General features: G+C 48.6%; 1 protein-coding gene across 1 annotated transcript; it reads left to right on the plus strand.

Moving 5' to 3' along the window:
* The first annotated feature begins 16,085 nt into the window (after window positions 1-16,085).
* Window positions 16,086-17,226, plus strand: LOC133647820 (uncharacterized). The gene is made up of 3 exons (XM_062043531.1): window positions 16,086-16,189; window positions 16,281-16,899; window positions 16,980-17,226. Exons 1-3 carry the CDS (start codon window positions 16,168-16,170, stop codon window positions 17,011-17,013), a joined length of 675 nt encoding a protein of 224 aa, XP_061899515.1. The 5' UTR covers window positions 16,086-16,167; the 3' UTR covers window positions 17,014-17,226.
* The last annotated feature ends 549 nt before the right edge of the window (window positions 17,227-17,775 follow it).

Consider the following 17,775-nt stretch of genomic DNA (forward strand, 5'->3'; position numbering starts at 1 on the left):
AAGAAGGCGGGCTTAAAGAACCGCAGGCGGGCTGGCGGTAGATCTGCCATCTTTGGAACAGAAGGTCTGGCTTTCCAACGTCGACAGTCTTTGCAGGTGTGTTGGTAACGGCGAATCGCTTCACGGCCGCGCAGGATCCAGAATGAGCGCCGCATCTCAGCAAACACCCTCTCTGGCCCGGGATGGTGCAAGCGACTGTCGAAATCTTGGATGAGGAGTTTGGTAGAGGGGTGCCCAGGGTCTAACACAATAGGGTGCAGCGTTGTCTGCTCGATGTCTACAGCACGTCGTAGTCTGCCACCGACACGGATTAGTCCTTCCTCCTCATTCATCTCCGGTGACAGGGTGAGCAGTCTGCTGGCGGATGGTACGGGCTTTCCTGCTTTCAAGAGACGCAACTCCTCTGGGAAGCTCTCGCACTGCGCTTGCTTTAATATGAGGGTCTCAGCATTGCGATAGTCTTTGGCAGTGTAGCTACCCGCCGCCCCATGTAACTCCTGCACTATAGCTACTAGCAGCTCCTTCCAGGTATCATACTGCTTCACCTCTGCGTCTGGCGTACTAGGTGTTGTTAAGGTGACACCGCAGAAAGTAGACTGCCGTAGCTCGGAGGCATCGCCTTCCTGTTCGACGTTGGGCTTGACAGGCCACTCAGCTGGAGGCTGAAGGAGGAAGGGGGGGCCATGGCTCCACCTGTTCGGCTTGGTCAGGTCCTGTAGAGTCTTTCCCCTAGTGATGTCGTCAGCTGGGTTCCTCGCTGAATCTATGTATCGCCAGGCGGTGGGACTCGTGAGGTCCTGTATTTCGGCTACTCTGGTACCAACAAAAATCTTGAAACGACAGGACTCTGAGTGTAGCCACGCCAGCACTGTTGTAGAGTCTGTCCACAGGATAGTCTGATCGATCTTCAGTGTGAGCTCTTTCTCTAGGAGTTTAGCCAGTTGAGCTCCTGTGAACGCTCCACACAGCTCCAGTCTGGGTATGGAGAGTAGTCGCTTGGGAGCAACTCTGGACCTGGCGAGTAGGAAGGACAGATGGACTTGACCTCGGCAGTCCAGCGTTCTCAGATACGCCACCGAGCCATAAGCCTGTTCCGATGCATCACAGAACACATGGACTTGATGGGTGACGCTTGACTCGTCCGCTTCGACTGGTATATACGCTTGTGGCAAGGTGACTTGAGATAGAAATTGTAGTTCTTCCTCACAGGCCTTCCACGCTTGTAAGAGGTCTTGGGGCAGGAGGGGATCATCCCAGTCTCTGTTTTTCTCCCAGAGGCGTCTGACCAGCATCTTGGCTCGAGTGATGTATGGTAAGATAAACCCTAATTGGTCATACTGACTGGCCAAAACCCTGTAGATGTTCCGCATTGTTGGAACTCCGTACTCTATGGGTCGATGCTTGTAGCTCATGGTGTCGGTTTGACAGTGCCAGCTGAGTCCTAGAGTGGATTCAGGAGAGTCTGTTCGATCTTGTGCGAGCCAGAGCTCGAGGGTGTCGGACCTGGCTTCTTTGGGTAGGTGTCCCACGACGTTTGGCACGTTGCTAGCCCACTGGCGTAGATCAAACCCACCAGCCGCAAGGAGTCCCCGAAGTCTGTCCACCAACTCTCTGGCATCCTCAGGTTTGGGCAGACTCTGTAGGAGATTGTCAACATAGAAGGACCTCTCTATAGAGAGGCTCACATCATCTCCTGGCTGGCTATGATTGGCTACATAGAGCTGTAGAGCAAACGTGGCGCAGCATGGACTGCAGGTTGTTCCAAATGGTAGAACTTGCCACTCGAACACTGCTGGGGTTTCATCTCTGGTCAAGTCGCGCCACACAAACCGCAAGAGGGGACGGTCTTCAGGAAGGAGACGGACTTGATGGAACATCCCTTTAATGTCTGCGCTTAAGGCGACTGCATGTTCCCGGAAGCGCAGTAGAACTCCCAGGAGTGATGCTCCAAGGGTGGGTCCTGGCAGTAGGGAATCGTTCAGACTCTGGCCCCTGTACTGATACGAGCAATTGAAGACAATTCTGTTCTTGTTGTTGTGACTCACCATGTGGTGAGGAATGTACCACTCTTCTCCGTCTTGGTTGACTTCTTCGGGGGTTAACTTATTGACAGAGCCTGCATCCACCAGCTTCTGGATCTCTGCGCTGTAAGCCTTGGCACGTTCTGAGTCTTTAGCTAGCGGCCGTTCTGTGCTCCGCAGACTCGGCATGACGGCTTCTTTGGGGGCATGAAGGATAGGCATGTCTCGCTTGCGCAGCAGGGGGGTGGCGTAGCGTAAGACTCCTGCTACCTCCACGCGGGTGGTCTTCTCTTCTAGCAGGGCTACTGCTGCTTGGTCTTGTCTCGACCTGGTTACAATTTTCTCACTTTTATATGAAAGGGTGTCGAGCTGCCAAAACCTTTCGACATGCTTGAATAGTTCTGAAGCTGGAGGGTGAACTGATGTCACTAGGCACTGCTGTGAGTGTAGGGGCTTCTGGGAGAATCTTGCTTGGCCCTGAAGAGTCCAGCCTAGCCTGGTCCGGACGGCAGCAGGCCCACCTGGCAGGCCCAGTCGGATTGGCTCGATAGCGGTGATCAGGTGTGGGTGGTCGGAGCCGATGAGTACTAGGGGTCTGGCACTGTGGAAGGGCTTAATTGGTAAACCGACCAGGTGGGCGTACCTCTTCTGGAGTCGGTCCATCGGGTATGACTGTTCGCCTAGGCCGAGGCGACCTGAGGTGAAGGCTCTGGAGACTAGGAAGCTGGTCTTTGGCTCAGCAGCAGGAGAGATGTGGAAGGATACTGCAGAGCCACGGAGGGTCTGGACCTCCTGTCTAATGGTTCTCAGGGGCAGGTCCTCAGGTGTGCCTTGTAGGCCAAGTTCTCGGACAGCTGCTGGCAGGAGCATGGTCCTTTCGGACCCGTCATCCAAGATGGCGTAGGTGGTTATAGTGCGATTTCCGTGACGAAGAAGCACTCTGACGACCTTCAGTAAGACCCTAGTGTGGACTGAAGGACGGTCGACGTACAGAACCTCAGTGGCGGAGCTCTCCAGGCAGCTCTCCTCCTTGCTTGTCGGTCTTGGTGGTCGATCATTTACGTCGTAAAGGACCTGCAGATGTTTCCCTTGGCATAGGCCACAGGGCTTCTTTAAGTCACACTGAGCGGCTTGGTGAGGCCGTGCACAGCGCCAGCACCTTTTGTTGGCCTTTATCCACTCAGTGAGAGTTTCTTTGTTTAGCTTTGTGACTTCTGTACACTGGCTGAGGAAGTGTTCATCGCTCTCGCAGAAAGGGCAACAGGGCTTAGCTCTCCCCTTATTTCCCTTTGAGGCTCTAGTATGTCCATCATTTTCTTCAGAGTCCTTTGATCCATGGAGGACGGTAACAGGTCGCCGTCCCTGGCGACCCTCATACCGGGACACTTGGTTTTCCTTTTCTCTTATGAGTGTCTGTCCGTCGAAATCCTGACACCAGGATTCGTGCTGGAGCCACTGGGCTAGATTGCACAGGGTGGGAACAGTCCCGGGGTTCTTAAAGGTGGTCCGACGGAAGTCTGCCCGTTGCTCTGCGGGTAGTTTGCTTAACAGTCTCACCACGTGAGATCCACAGCGAAGCTCCACTTCACCGTCAGTGCCCAACGACTTAAGGCAAGGCAAGGCAAGGCAACTTTATTTGTATAGCGCTTTTCATACACAAGGCAGACTCAAAGTGCTTCACAGACAACAAAGTGAAATGAAAGAAAATAAAAGCAAAATTAAAATGCAGACAATAAAAATAAAAACAGTGCAGACGTTAAAAGTTAAAAGATTAAAAGATTTAGCTGAAAGCTAAGGTGAACATAAAAGTCTTCAGTCTAGTTTTAAAAGTAGTGAGAGTTGGGGAGAGTCTGACATCTTCAGGAAGTTTATTCCAGCTATGTGTTGCATAGTGACTGAATGATGATCTCCCTTGATTTGAGTTTACTCTTGGAACCGCTAACAGATTGGTCTCAGAAGATCTTAGTGATCTAGAGGGCGTATATAGTGGGAGCGTATCAGTGATATACTTGGGCCCTAGACCATGTAGTGATTTATATGTGAGCAGGAGGATTTTGAAATCTATTCTCTGATGTACAGGGAGCCAATGTAAGGATTTAAGAATTGGTGTAATGTGCTCACATTTTTTGGTCTTTGTAAGTAGGCCAACCAAGGACTGAACATGAAGAGCAAACCGCCCAAAGGCTGCGGTGTCTCCACGGCGAACATCAGGTGAGTCTAGCACACTGGCTATCTTCCTGAGGGCTATCTGGTGGGGCTGGCCGAATTTCTCAATGAGGGCTGACATGGTGTCAGTGTAGGGCGTGGGGGAGTTGAGATAGGCATCTGCTATCAATTTTGCCTCTTCAAGCCTCAGATGGTCTACCAGAATCTGGTACTTGAACATTTCAGTCCCTTCTGTAGGCAGGAGGTTCTCCAGGGCTATTTTCAAACGGGCAAACTCACATGGGTCGTAGTGACTGAAGTTTGGTATGGTCGGGCGTGGGCCTCTGTAGGTCTGTTCAGCAGCTGCAGCTGCTGATTCATAGCGTGGTGGAGGAGGGGTTTGCTGGCCCTGTCTCTGCAACCACGGGGCTGCTTGTGTGGACACTGGCATGTACCCAGGCTGGCTAGACGTATAAGTGGTTGCATAGGAGGGAGTTACACGAGGGAGATACTGTACTTGTGCGTAGTGTGGCTGGTACTGGTTCAGCAGCTGCTGTGGTGCATAGTCTGCAACGTGGGGTATAGCTCTGGTGGGAGGAGCCTGAGCCGGTGGTTGGTGTTGCAGCATTGTTGATGTAGTGGTGTGATACGCAGGTCTCTGGTGTGGGGGCTGAACAGCACGCTGGAAGTGGTGTGGCAACTGTTGCGGTGGATAGCGTGCCATGTAGGTAGGTTCCTCTGGAGAGCGTGTAGGACTGGTGTAGGTGTGAGCCATGTAGGGGGGACAAGGCTCGCTACTTAGCTGTCGGGTTTGAAGGTACTGTGGTTTATTGCCAACCTTCGCTGGTGACACCTTGCGGTGGCTAGCTGACAAGGTCTGGCTCCTTATCAGCTGTTAGTATAGAATACCATAGCCTACGTAATAATAGTACATATCACCTTAATGCAATAATATATCATGGATACACAATAAAGCATATACCGGTAATAATTGGCATTTAGTAAACGTTAGCTTCACCAGTAAACAGTAAGCCCTGCCATACACACTGCAGGATAGCATCAAACCAAACACTCAAATAACATCATCCCAACATTTAACTGAACTTAAATGTCTTAACTAGACCACAAGGTGTCACTGCACGCTACAGAAGGCATGTAAACGTGGTGCTTGTAACCTGCCGTGCAGAATAAGGTGCTTGCCTACATGTACAAAGGCACAAATGTCCTCAAATGCTCTCTTTAAAGAGATAAAGAACTATTACATGAAATACATTGGCTAGACGCTGTAAACAAGGCCCACTGCGCGCCAAACAACTCCTACGTAAGTAATGGATTACTTTCAACTAGCGTCGGAAACAAACAAATGCAGAGAAGTCAAACAGGCAATTTAACGTGTACATTAGAATTCTTAACTTTATAATAAACTTACGTTCGTCAGTGACGCACCCGGTACCGCAGTGCTGTACAATATTATAAGTTTTATATATACACGCGGCAAATGTAAATGACGTGCATTCACCGCTCTGTGCTCTGTTGTGGGTAGAGCGAATGAGCGCGCCACAATGCCTTGCGCTCTTAAGGTGGACGGCTCATAACAGTCTCTTAAGGTAGCACAGAGTTTGGGAACCTTTCTAACAGTCGGTTAGCGCGTCTGCTATCCAAGTCAAAGTCCTCCTGGTTGTGTTGCTACAGCCAGCTGCTAATACACCGATCCCACTTAAAGCTTTCTTCTTTGCAGTTTTCCTTGTTCATAAAACAAATTGCAAAAGATTCACCAACACAGATGTCCAGAATACTGTGGAATTTTGTGATGAAAACCAAGCTTTTTGTATTGGATACAATGTGTCCGAATACTTCCGTTTCAACCATTGACGTCACGCGCATACGTCATCATACATAGACCTTTTCAACCGGAAGTTTAGCGGGAAATTTAAAATTGCACTTTATAAGTTAACCCGGCCATATCGGCATGTGTTGCAATGTTAAGATTTCATCATTGATATATAAACTATCAGACTGCGTTGTCGGTAGTAGTGGGTTTCAGTAGGCCTTTAAGTAGCAAGTCTCATACAAGTGTAAAAGCAAGCTAAGCACTGCCGAAGTAACAAAACAAAAAAAATGCATTATGATAAAAGTATAAAGTTATTGCATTGTCTGGTACAGACTCAGCCTGTTCACATTGTCTTAAATCATGTTATGCTTGTTTAATATCCATCCATCCATTTTCCAGCGGTTGTCCCTTTCGATGTCACGGGGAGGGGCTGGAGCCTATCCTAGCTGCATTCGGGTGGAAGGCGGGGTACACCCTGGACAAGTCGCCACCTCATCGCAGGGCCAACACAGATAGACAGACAACATTCGCACTCACATTCACACACTAGGGACCACTTTTAGTGTTGTACGCGCACTGACCACTCTACCACCGTGCTCATTATATAATCTTTAATGCCGTGTGATTTTTACTCCAGTTAGTACACCCAAAAAAAAGTACTTGTCATTAAATATATATCAAAACATGGCAATACATGACACATTTGAGTAGTGTTCTTTTATTGTAAACTGTGTCCTGTCTAACAAAATGAAAGAAAAGCATAATGAAGGGACCATACAAAAATGCTCCAAAATTACTGGAAAATTAGGAATTTGGGAACAAAAAAACAGCGCACCACCACTGTCCGTGCCCGGGTCTTGGGCCTAGCTAGCGCGGAGGGCGTCCATGAAATGGCCACAATCTTGGCCGACAAGGGGGTTGCGTGCCAGTGCCTGATGGCTGCTTGTGCGGCAGGAAATCTGGAGCTGACTCCAGGACAAGAGGCGACGATGAGTCCGCTGGAGATGATGATGGCGGCGGCGTGGAAGGACCCACTGGAGACGAATATGGCGACGTCGTGGGAGGACCTGCTACTAGCACTAGTCCCCCTTTCAGGAAGAGGATTCAAGTCGCTTTCACCCACACTGTGGGAGCAACATTCACGGGTGAAACAAGGTAGGTCTGGAGGAGGGCTCTTGCTGGTCTAGGCGGGAATCAAGGACGTGCAGGAGCCTGAGTCTTAAAGAGTTTGGGTGTCTAAGTGGGCAGGGCTTCAGCTTTAGGAAGGTGGAAAGTCCTTGTGAGAACCAGAGAGGCAATGCGTCTATACTCCACGTCACCTTGTGGGGGCGTGGCTGCGCACGCCGGCCCGTAGCCTTCTGTGCGTGTGCCTCTTTGTGTGCTAGAGGTGGCGCTAACTTGGGTTCGGCTGGCCCTGATATGCCTAGACTGCACTGGCTTGCTGCCCAAGACATGAAAAGTTCAGCCACATTGCCGTTTGGGTTGCCATATTCACCCATAGTCCTTGATGAGGGCTGCGTGTCACGACGACGCGACGACGCGACGACGCGACGACGCGACGACGTGACGACGCCAACTTCCATCTTTGTCGGCGACAAGCAGGCTTGGCAATCGGCCAAAAAGAGTCTGTAGGGACCAGACAGCCATCTGGCCCCCATATCAGTGTCTCTAGTACCCCAGCGGGGTACCGTTGTGCCTTTGCCTCGTTTTCAGCCCAAAAAAACATCTCATAGTCCTCGTCGGTGACTGCCGGAACATCTGTATGTCATGGTCGGGACTTTTCTGTGACACTCGGGTCGCAAGACGGCGATTACTGGCATGTTATCAAGATGCAGAAGACCGAGAAGGCAGTGTGCAATTTTAAGTATTTAATGTAGCTCAAACAAAAAAAGATGAGTCCCGCTAGGAATGCACCGAAGCATAGGGAAGGTTATGCAAAAACGAAACTAAAACCGACAGGTTGCAAAACAACAAAACGGACGGCTGAAACACAGCAAAACTCACGGCAGGAGGAAAGAGCAAACTCTCGACAACGAAAGTAGCAAAAGGCTCAATTTATCGAATCCCCAAGGGGTGATGGACGGCTGGGCAGCGCCTGAAGAGCTGCAGCCTTCCACCGTAGCACCCACTACCTCTCCTCTGTTGCAAGTCTTCAGTTGTATGTTGTAATATGTACAGTATATGTGCTTTGCTAGGGAGTTTTTTTCCCACTCCAGACTGGGCCACCTTAGGAGCCCAGTTTAGATTGTATTTTTTTACTCTTCCTCCCCCAGAGTTTACCATTCCCCCATCTTTTACGGGGCACCTTATGGCGACCCATGAGCGTTCCTGTTCCGTAACCCTGTACACTGTTTGTTTGTCTAATCTTGAACGGGTTTGTGCTGAAAACAACATTTTGTTGCACTTGTGCAATGACAATAAAGACCTACTCTACCCTACCCTACACAAATAGTCTTGATTTCCAACAACAAACCGGTGCATGGAAGTGCACCGGACAGAAGTGAAGCGGCCACGGGAAAACACCAACAAAACCGGAAGAGCCGCCAAAATAAAAGCACAGGACAGGAACTAAAACACTAGACACAGGAGAACACCTACAAACGCATAATAAGGCACGGCCTGGTAACCAGCCGTGACAATTTTACACACTAACACTTGCCCTAGGTAGAATCCACACAAAAACGTATTTACCTTCAATCACTATTGCTGGGTAATAATCACCCAACATACACTATATTGCCAATAGTATTTGGCCACCCATCCAAATGATCCGAATCAGATGTCCTAATCGGTAAATGTAAATAAATAAATAAATCACTTGGCCCGGCCACAGGTGTATAAAATCAAGCACTTAGGCATGGAAACTGTTTCTACAAACATTTGTGAAAGAATGGGCCGCTCTCAGGAGCTCAGTGATTTCCAGCATGGAACTGTCATAGGATGCCACCTGTGCAACAAATCCAGTCGTGAAATTTCTGATGGACGAGTCTGGGTTTGGAGGTTGCCAGGAGAAGGGTACATTTCGGACTGCATTGTGCAGTGTGAAATTTGGTGGAGGAGGAATTATGGTGTGGGGTTGTTTTTCAGGAGTTGGGCTTGGCCCCTTAGTTCCAGTGAAAGGAACTTTGAATGCTCCAGGATACCAAAACATTTTGGACAATTCCATGCTCCCAACCTTGTGGTAACAGTTTGGAGCGGGCCCCTTCCTCTTCCAACATAACTGTGCACCAGTGCACAAAGCAAGGTCCATAAAGACATGGATGTAAGAGTCTGGTGTGGATGAACTTGATTGGCCTGTACAGAGTCCTGACCTGAACCCGATAGAACACCTTTGGAATTAGAATGGAGACTGAGAGCCAGGTCTTCTCGACCAACATCAGTGTGTGACCTCACCAATGCGCTTTTGGAAGAATGGTAGAAAATTCCTATAAACACACTCCGCAACCTTGTGGACAGCCTTCCTAGAAGAGTTGAAGCTGTAATAGCTGCAAAAGGTGGACCGACATCATATTGAACCCTATGGGTTAGGAATGGGATGGCACTTCAAGTTAATTTGTGAGTCAAGGCAGGTGGCCAAATACTTTTGGCAATATAGTGTGTATGCCTGTAAGAAAAAGTGTGTTTTGGATCAGAAAAATACTCATGCCATCAAAGATGTCCAAAGACAATGCTGAAACTACCCAGAGAGCCATGACACTCAGATAAATGCAGCAAAATGAAAATCACATACAGTGTTATAGGTTTAAAATATAACCTTGTTAAGGATGTCCGAATTTAAAAACAATATATCACATTTGTGGTTCAGTTTGGACAACTGTAAGACTTTCAGAACATTATTTTGCATTTGTGTCCCTTTTACATGAACACTTCCCAAATCGTATGCTCTGTTGTTTATGTCCCTTGGTGTGTAAGTAAGGTTTGAATGGGAATTCCATGCGCCGCCTCCTAATTACAGCACAATTACGGCTCAGTAAAACGCTAGTGTGACCGAGTGGCAGATGAAAGCAAAGGCTGGAGCTTTGGACGGGCGTGAAAGTGTGCAACCACACGGAACTGTGGACACCTCCTGAGTGGGTGAGCAGACTCCAAGAAGGGATATCAGCACTTGATCACATGAGGGAGCTTTTCAAAGGGCCTCCATAAAATTACACCCAGCTTCTATTTACATCAGGAAATGGGAAGATCCGCTATCTCTGCTGCCAGTGCATTCCAAATGTTTAAATGTGGCGTATAGAATATATATCACAGCACAAATCCAATAACTATGCTGGATTTTGTGTGTTTGCGTGCCGCATCTGTGACTTTAATTGGGTTTTGACTGAAACCCCTCTAACCCAAACAAAAATGGGTCGCAGTGGAAAGCACGCCGAGCCAAGAGGGAGAGACAAAAATAGTTATTTGGGGAAAATTTAAGGCTAATAAATGATAAAATAGACAGACTTCAAAAGGACTGGCTGAGGACTCCTTCTGAGGAGGATTAGAGGACCGAACGCATCATCTAAACGGATCACAGCAGTGAGATGGCGTGTTTGTTGTCACACTACCAACTCTTTGTCACGACTAGAAAGGCCTGACTGCCGCTCCATTGTCTAGACTGGACTGTATATATATATATATATATATATATATATATATATATATATATATATATATATATATATATATATATATACATACACACACACATGTGATGGGACGCAAGTAGGGGATTTTATTTTTTATGTTTCATTGCCATGCATGTCTTATAGTGTTTTATTGCTGTGGATTTTAATTGCATGTTTTTACATTTTAGAATTCGATTGTCTTTTTAATTGCATTATTTTACTCCTTGTGGACTTTGCTGGTATTTTAAGACGTTGCCCCTTTTAGCTTGTTGCCCCTGACAACCAAAGTGCCCAATCAAACGACACCTGAAGTTCGACACACCTGTGGAGCATTAGGACTGCACCCATTTAAAAGAGAACAGGCAGGATCGACGAGGTGAGGGAAGCGACAGCAGGAGGATCGAGAGGCTTTGCCAGGATCGGGGAAGAATTGACAGGCTTTGCCAAGAGCGACCGGGTGGACGCACGCAGGCTGGGAAGGAACCCCCGGACTACACAGCAGACCCCGCAGGCTACCAGAGTGAACCCCAAGGAGCACACAACACGCAGGGGCAGAGGAAACTCTGCCTCCGAAGTAAGTGTTGTGTATTGTGGATCTGTGGGGGCAACCAACTGCCTTGGGCTGTAGGCTTGCGGGCTCGTGCGTTGTACGCTGGCTGTGTGGTTCTGTGGACAGGGGGGCGATTGGGACCCAGAGACCTGCGGCGACCCCCGGGAGTGACCAAGAGGTGGAGCAAGACGGGACGGGTACGGCCACGTAGGTCCCGCGAGTGACCGGCGACTGGCGAGGAGAGTGGGCGTACCCAAGACTTCGACGTGGAACTACAGCAAGGGCAGGGGAAACCCTGCCTTGCGTGTAAGTGTGGCGTCAGCCCGGAGAGCGTCTCCTTGGTTTTAGAAGATTTTATCCCTGTGGCCTGCCTCCGTTTTAATTCTGTGTGCAGGAGGACGCCGTGGAAGTGGGCGGAGCCAGGACATTGACTCACTTCTCCTGTCGTGGCTGTAATTTGGATTATAATAAAGTGCGAACAAGCATAATCATCTTCCCTTACTTTGGACAACTGCTCTCACTACATTGGGTTCTTAATATATACATTTGTTTTAAGCAACATTTTTATTAGATTTTAATATTCCACCACTCTGGTCCATTACACACACGTTAGGTCAGGAAATCCAGGTTTCCCTGCTCTTCAACTCCCATAGAGTTGTCACACCGCAGTGAGGAGAGTCTTGTCTTGGTTTTTTCTGTCTTGTGATTTGCATGTATTATTTTGAAAAAGCATCTCCTCTTGTTTCAGATCACGGGCCCTTCCTCTTGTGTCACCAGTCTGACTTCATCCCTGACCCTTGATTGTTTCCACCTGTTTCGCATTACCCTCATGTTCCATATAAGCCCATCCCTCCCCTTGTTCTGTGCCAGATTGTCTCGATCCTTCGTGCCTGTCTTGCATCCAAGCTCATGTTCTTGTCTTGCCTCGTCCCACGACCACGTTTGTTAATCCAGCATTTGTCTAGCTGTAATTTTGAGTTGAACTTTTTCCTCCCTCAGAGCGACCTTCGTTATTTAACTTTTTTCTACCGCAGTGGTGAGTTATGATTTTTCCTTAACATTTCCTTCCTCAAAGTTTGAGTGATTTTTTGTTTATATAATTGTTAGAATAATTGTGAGTGTAGTAAGTTTTCATAGTCCTTTATTTCTTCCTCCGTTTGGAGCGCTTTTTGTTAAAGTTTTTTATAGCAGATTCGTTGCTAGTAATATTTGTCTTATTTTTGTCAATTCCTCCGTTGGAGTGATTTTTGTTTTTTTTCCCTTGTTGGAAACGTTTATTTTGATATCATAGTAGTACCTCCATAGTGATTGTAAATTTTTCTGCTCTGGAGGTTAAGAGTTATTTTCAAAATAAAAGCCTTATTTAGAACCTCCCGTCTCTGCATCTGAGTCCCTTCATTCGCCCAAGCCTGACATTACAATCTGGCCAGTATGGACTCAGCAGAGAAAGGACAAATTTCCGCCGCCCTCCAGGATCAGGCAACCCGCCTCTCACGCCAAGAGAATTTCCAGACGGCGATGGCCGAACACATGGCCCGACTAACCACCCAGCTGCAGGAGATGGTCCGGCAACTTCCTCAAACCGCCGCATCGGCACCCGTACCTGCCCCCCTACCGCCTACGTCATTCGCCGGAGCCGGAAGTAAACTGGCACCTCCCGCATCCTATTCAGGTGAAACCGGACAAAGCAAAACATTCATGATAGATTGTTCTATCCATTTTGAATTTAATCCTCACGCCTTCCCCACTGAACGAGCGAAGATCGCTTTTATGATCTCCCACTTGAAGGGTAGAGCCAAGGCATGGGCTTCCGTCGAATGGGACCGAGGTGCAGCCATTTGCAACTCCCTCACAGATTTCCAGACGGCACTGCGAATGACATTTGACCCTGTCACAGATAACCGAGAGAAGGCACAGGAGTTGAGCAGACTGAGGCAAGGTCGAGACTCGGTTTGTGACTATGCCATCCGATTCCGCACGCTAGCGGCTGAGAGCGGGTGGAACGCCGCTGCTCTTTATGATACTTTTTTGAAAGGTTTGGCTGTACATATTCAAGATCTACTTGTACCACTAGACTTACCAGCTGGGTTGGACGAGCTCATTGCGCTCGCCATTCGTACCGACAACCGACTGACGCAGCTCAGACGACATCGGGGCGCACGAACCACCACTACGGGAGGAGCAGCACATCATCAGACGCATCATGGTCCGGATCTTTACACCGCTTCATCGGAGTCAAGTCACCGAAACCCCCAGGCAGAAGGTGAGGATTCAATGCAGCTGGGAAGAGCGCGGCTGACACAGGAGGAACGTCAGAGACGACAGCTGGAAGGAAGGTGCTTTTACTGCGGGGAGCCGGGCCACCTCGTCGCCACCTGCCCTAAAAAACGACCCATCGGAGTGAGTCAACATATTGCCACTACTCCCAGTAAGCGTACCCTCACCAGGATCCAGGTAAAACATCACACAGTCACACACATTGGGGCGCTTATTGACTCAGGGGCAGACGAGAGTTTGATGGACTGGTCTTTAGCTGCAAAATTAGGGATCAGATCCGAACCGTTGGCTCGACCCATTAGAGCAAAAGCTCTTGATGGGAAGGAATTGTTTATGATTTCCCACGCCACAGAACCAATCCGCATATCCATAGAAAACCATGAGGAAAGGATTCGCTTGTATCTATTCAAAGCCGCCTCACACACATTGATTTTGGGACTTCCATGGCTGATTCAACATAACCCCCAGATAGACTGGAGAACAGGAGAAATTAAAGCATGGGGGAAGGACTGTAATAATGACTGTTTTATCGGCGATACACAAAAGAAAAGTGTAGCGCAACTCAATCTGTTTTCTGCAAACCCCACCACAGAATCCGAGTACCCGGACCTGAACTCTGTACCCCCATGCTACCACCAGTTACGAGAGGTCTTCAGTAAAACCAAAGCCATGTCTCTTCCTCCGCACCGTCCATACGACTGCACCATTGACTTGATCCCAGGGTCCACCATACCCAAAGGTCGCTTGTATTCTGTTTCCGGTCCAGAGAAAGCGGCCATGAAGGAATACCTCACAGCCTCATTAAAAGCTGGGCTGCTCAGCCCCTCCTCATCACCAGCGGGTGCTGGATTCTTCTTTGTGGGCAAAAAGGATGGATCCTTGAGACCATGCATCGATTACAGTTCACTCAACGACATCACTATAAAGAACCGGTACCCCCTTCCTCTCATGTCTTCAGTATTCGACCAACTTCAACAATCTAAGGTATTTACAAAACTCAACCTTCGTAATGCCTATCACTTGATCCATATAAGAGAAAGGGATGAGTGGAAGACTGGGTTTAATACTCCAAGTGGACACTATGAATACCTTGTTATGCCATTTGGACTCACCAACGCACCCGCTGTTTTTCAAACTATGATTAATGATGTGCTCAGAGACTTCCTTGATCAATTTGTATATGTATACCTGGATGATATTTTAATTTATTCACCAGACATTGACACCCACCAAGTGCACGTGACTAGGGTCCTTAAAAGACTATTGGAAAACCAGTTATATGTCAAAGCAGAAAAAAGTGAATTTCATGTTAACACTATTTTCTTCTTGGGTTTTATAGTCGCTCCAGGAAAGGTCCAGATGGATCCGGCTAAGATAAGTGCAGTTACTGACTGGCCCACTCCCGATAGTCGCAAAAGGGTTCAGCAATTCCTAGGATTTGATAATTTCTATAGGCGGTTTATAAGGGGGTTTAGTGCTATAGCGGCCCCTCTCCATGCCCTCACTTCCACTCAGGTTCAATTCCGATGGACTCCAGAAGCTGAGAGTGCTCTCCAGAACCTCAAGCAGCGTTTTACGTCGGCTCCGATTCTCACCATGCCAGACCCACAACGCCAGTTCGTGGTAGAGGTGGATGCCTCCAACGAAGGAGTCGGAGCCGTTCTATCCCAACGAGCTGAGAAGGATGGCAAGATGCATCCCTGTGCCTTCTTGTCCAAACGTTTATCCAAAGCTGAAAGGAACTATGACGTCGGCAACCGTGAGTTGTTGGCCGTCAAACTTGCCCTTGAAGAGTGTAGACACTGGCTTGAGGGGGCCGATCTTCCGTTCATTGTCTGGACAGACCATAAAAATCTAGAATACATAAAGAAAGCAAAAAGACTTAACTCTCGCCAGGCCAGGTGGGCACTCTTTTTTTAACCGCTTCTCTTTTTCTCTATCTTACAGGCCGGGGTCCCAGAACGTCAAGCCAGACATCCTGTCTAGACGCTTCGACCCCGAGCCTGTTGCCAAGGAACCAGAATCTATCCTTCCACTGTCCCGTGTGGTTGGAGTGGTTACCTGGCAAATAGAAGATGAGGTGAAGCAGGCAAATGGTGGAACCCTGCTACCTAGTGGGTGCCCAGGTAATCGCTTGTTTGTTCCGACTGGGTTGCGCTCACAGGTGATCCATTGGGCTCACACCTCCCTGCTTTCATGCCACCCGGGAGTTCGGAGAACGATGTTCGCCATCTCCCGGCGATTCTGGTGGCCATCCATGGAGCCGGAGGTTCGGGAGTACATGGAGGCTTGTTCGGTCTGTGCCCGGAACAAAACATCATCCGGGTCCCGTATGGGTCTACTGCAGCCCCTACCTATTCCCTCCAGACCGTGGTCCGACATATCCATGGACTTCGTCACGGGGCTCCCGGTCTCTCAAGGTAACACCACCATCCTAACAGTGGTAGACCGTTTCACCAAGATGGTGAGATTCATTGCCTTGCCTAAGCTGCCCTCCGCCAAGGAGACGGCAGAAATCATGATGGACAATGTGTTCAAGATTCATGGCTTCCCGAAAGACATTGTCTCTGACCGGGGGCCCCAGTTTGTATCACGGTTTTGGAGGGATTTCTGCATAGTTATAGGAGCTAAGGCCAGCCTGACCTCAGGCTATCACCCGGAGGCCAACGGCCAGACCAAACGCCTCAACCAGATACTAGAAACCAACCTCCGGTGCCTGGTGTCCCAGAATCCCTCTACATGGAGCAAACACCTGGTCTGGGTTGAGTATGCACACAATTCATTACCTACATCGGCCACAGGGTTCTCTCCGTTCAAAAGTGCTTATGGTTTCCAACCTCCAGTCTTTCCAGACAATGAGCCGGAAGTATCGGTCCCCTCGGCACATGCTCTGGTCCGACGTTGCCGACGCATCTGGGCAGCTGCTCGTCTGGTGCTGATCCGACAGAGAGATCGGATAAAGAAGACTGCAGATCGCAAGAGGAGACCCGCTCCGGCATACCAGCCAGGGCATAGAGTTTGGCTCTCGACCAAGGACATGCGACTCAAGGTACCCTCCAAGAAATTAGCACCCCGATTCATAGGTCCATACCCTATCACCAGAGTCATCGGACCCTCTGCTGTACGACTCCGTCTGCCCCGGTCCCTACGAGTATACCCAACCTTCCACGTCAGCCGAGTGAAACCGGTTAAAGTAAGCCCGTTGGTTCCAGCCACCACGTCCCCTCCGCCACCCGAGATGATTGAGGGCGGTCCTGTTTACAAAGTAAAGAAGTTGTTAGCAGTTCGCAGCAGGGGCCGGGGCAGACAGTATCTGGTGGACTGGGAAGGGTATGGACCGGAAGAGAGACAGTGGGTGCCTTCTCGACACATTGTGGACTCCACCCTCATTGAGGACTTCCATAAAGACCATCCCGGACAGCCTGGGCCGTCAGGTGTCGGCCCTAAAGGGAGGGGTACTGTCACACCGCGGTGAGGAGAGTCTTGTCTTGGTTTTTTCTGTCTTGTAATTTGCATGTATTATTTTGAAAAAGCATCTCCTCTTGTTTCAGATCACGGGCCCTTCCTCTTGTGTCACCAGTCTGACGTCATCCCTGACCCTTGATTGTTTCTACCTGTTTCCCATTACCCTCATGTTCCATATAAGCCCATCCCTCCCCTTGTTCTGTGCCGGATTGTCTCGATCCTTCGTGCCTGTCTTGCATCCAAGCTCATGTTCTTGTCTTGCCTCGTCCCACGACCACGTTTGTTAATCTAGCATTTGTCTAGCTGTAATTTTGAGTTTAACTTTTTCCTCCCTCAGAGCGACCATCGTTATTTAACTTTTTTCTACCGCAGTGGTGAGTTATGATTTTTCCTTAACATTTCCATTCCTCAAAGTTTGAGTGATTTTTGTTTATATAATTGTTAGAATAATTGTGAGTGTAGTAAGTTTTCATAGTCCTTTATTTCTTCCTCCGTTTGGAGCGCTTTTTGTTAAAGTTTTTTATAGCAGATTCGTTGCTAGTAATATTTGTCTTATTTTTGTCAATTCCTCCGTTGGAGTGATTTTTGTTTTTTTTCCCTTGTTGGAAACGTTTATTTTGATATCATAGTAGTACCTCATAGTGATTGTAAATTTTTCTGCTCTGGAGGTTAAGAGTTATTTTCAAAATAAAAGCCTTATTTAGAACCTCCCATCTCTGCATCTGAGTCCCTTCATTCGCCCAAGCCTGACAAGACTAGTTTGTTAATAAACTCCCCTGAAGAGCAGGGAAACCTGCAAAACAGGCTTGTAGGGATGAAATAGCCACTGTGTTTTTTCCTGACCTAACGTATATTTTGCTCTACCCCGGTATTGAGTACTGT

Source organism: Entelurus aequoreus, linkage group LG04, assembly GCF_033978785.1.
Source record: "Entelurus aequoreus isolate RoL-2023_Sb linkage group LG04, RoL_Eaeq_v1.1, whole genome shotgun sequence".
In the NCBI taxonomy this organism is placed as follows: domain Eukaryota; kingdom Metazoa; phylum Chordata; class Actinopteri; order Syngnathiformes; family Syngnathidae; genus Entelurus; species Entelurus aequoreus.

Bases quoted from the DNA above. Each gene is read 5' to 3' on its own strand.
- LOC133647820 (XM_062043531.1), top strand. From the start codon at position 16,168: ATGGAGCAAACACCTGGTCTGG. The intron at 16,190-16,280 runs GTTGAGTATGCA...CAGTCTTTCCAG, and splicing joins GGAGCAAACACCTGGTCTGG to ACAATGAGCCGGAAGTATCG. The intron at 16,900-16,979 runs GTGAGGAGAGTC...CTCTTGTTTCAG, and splicing joins AGGGGTACTGTCACACCGCG to ATCACGGGCCCTTCCTCTTG.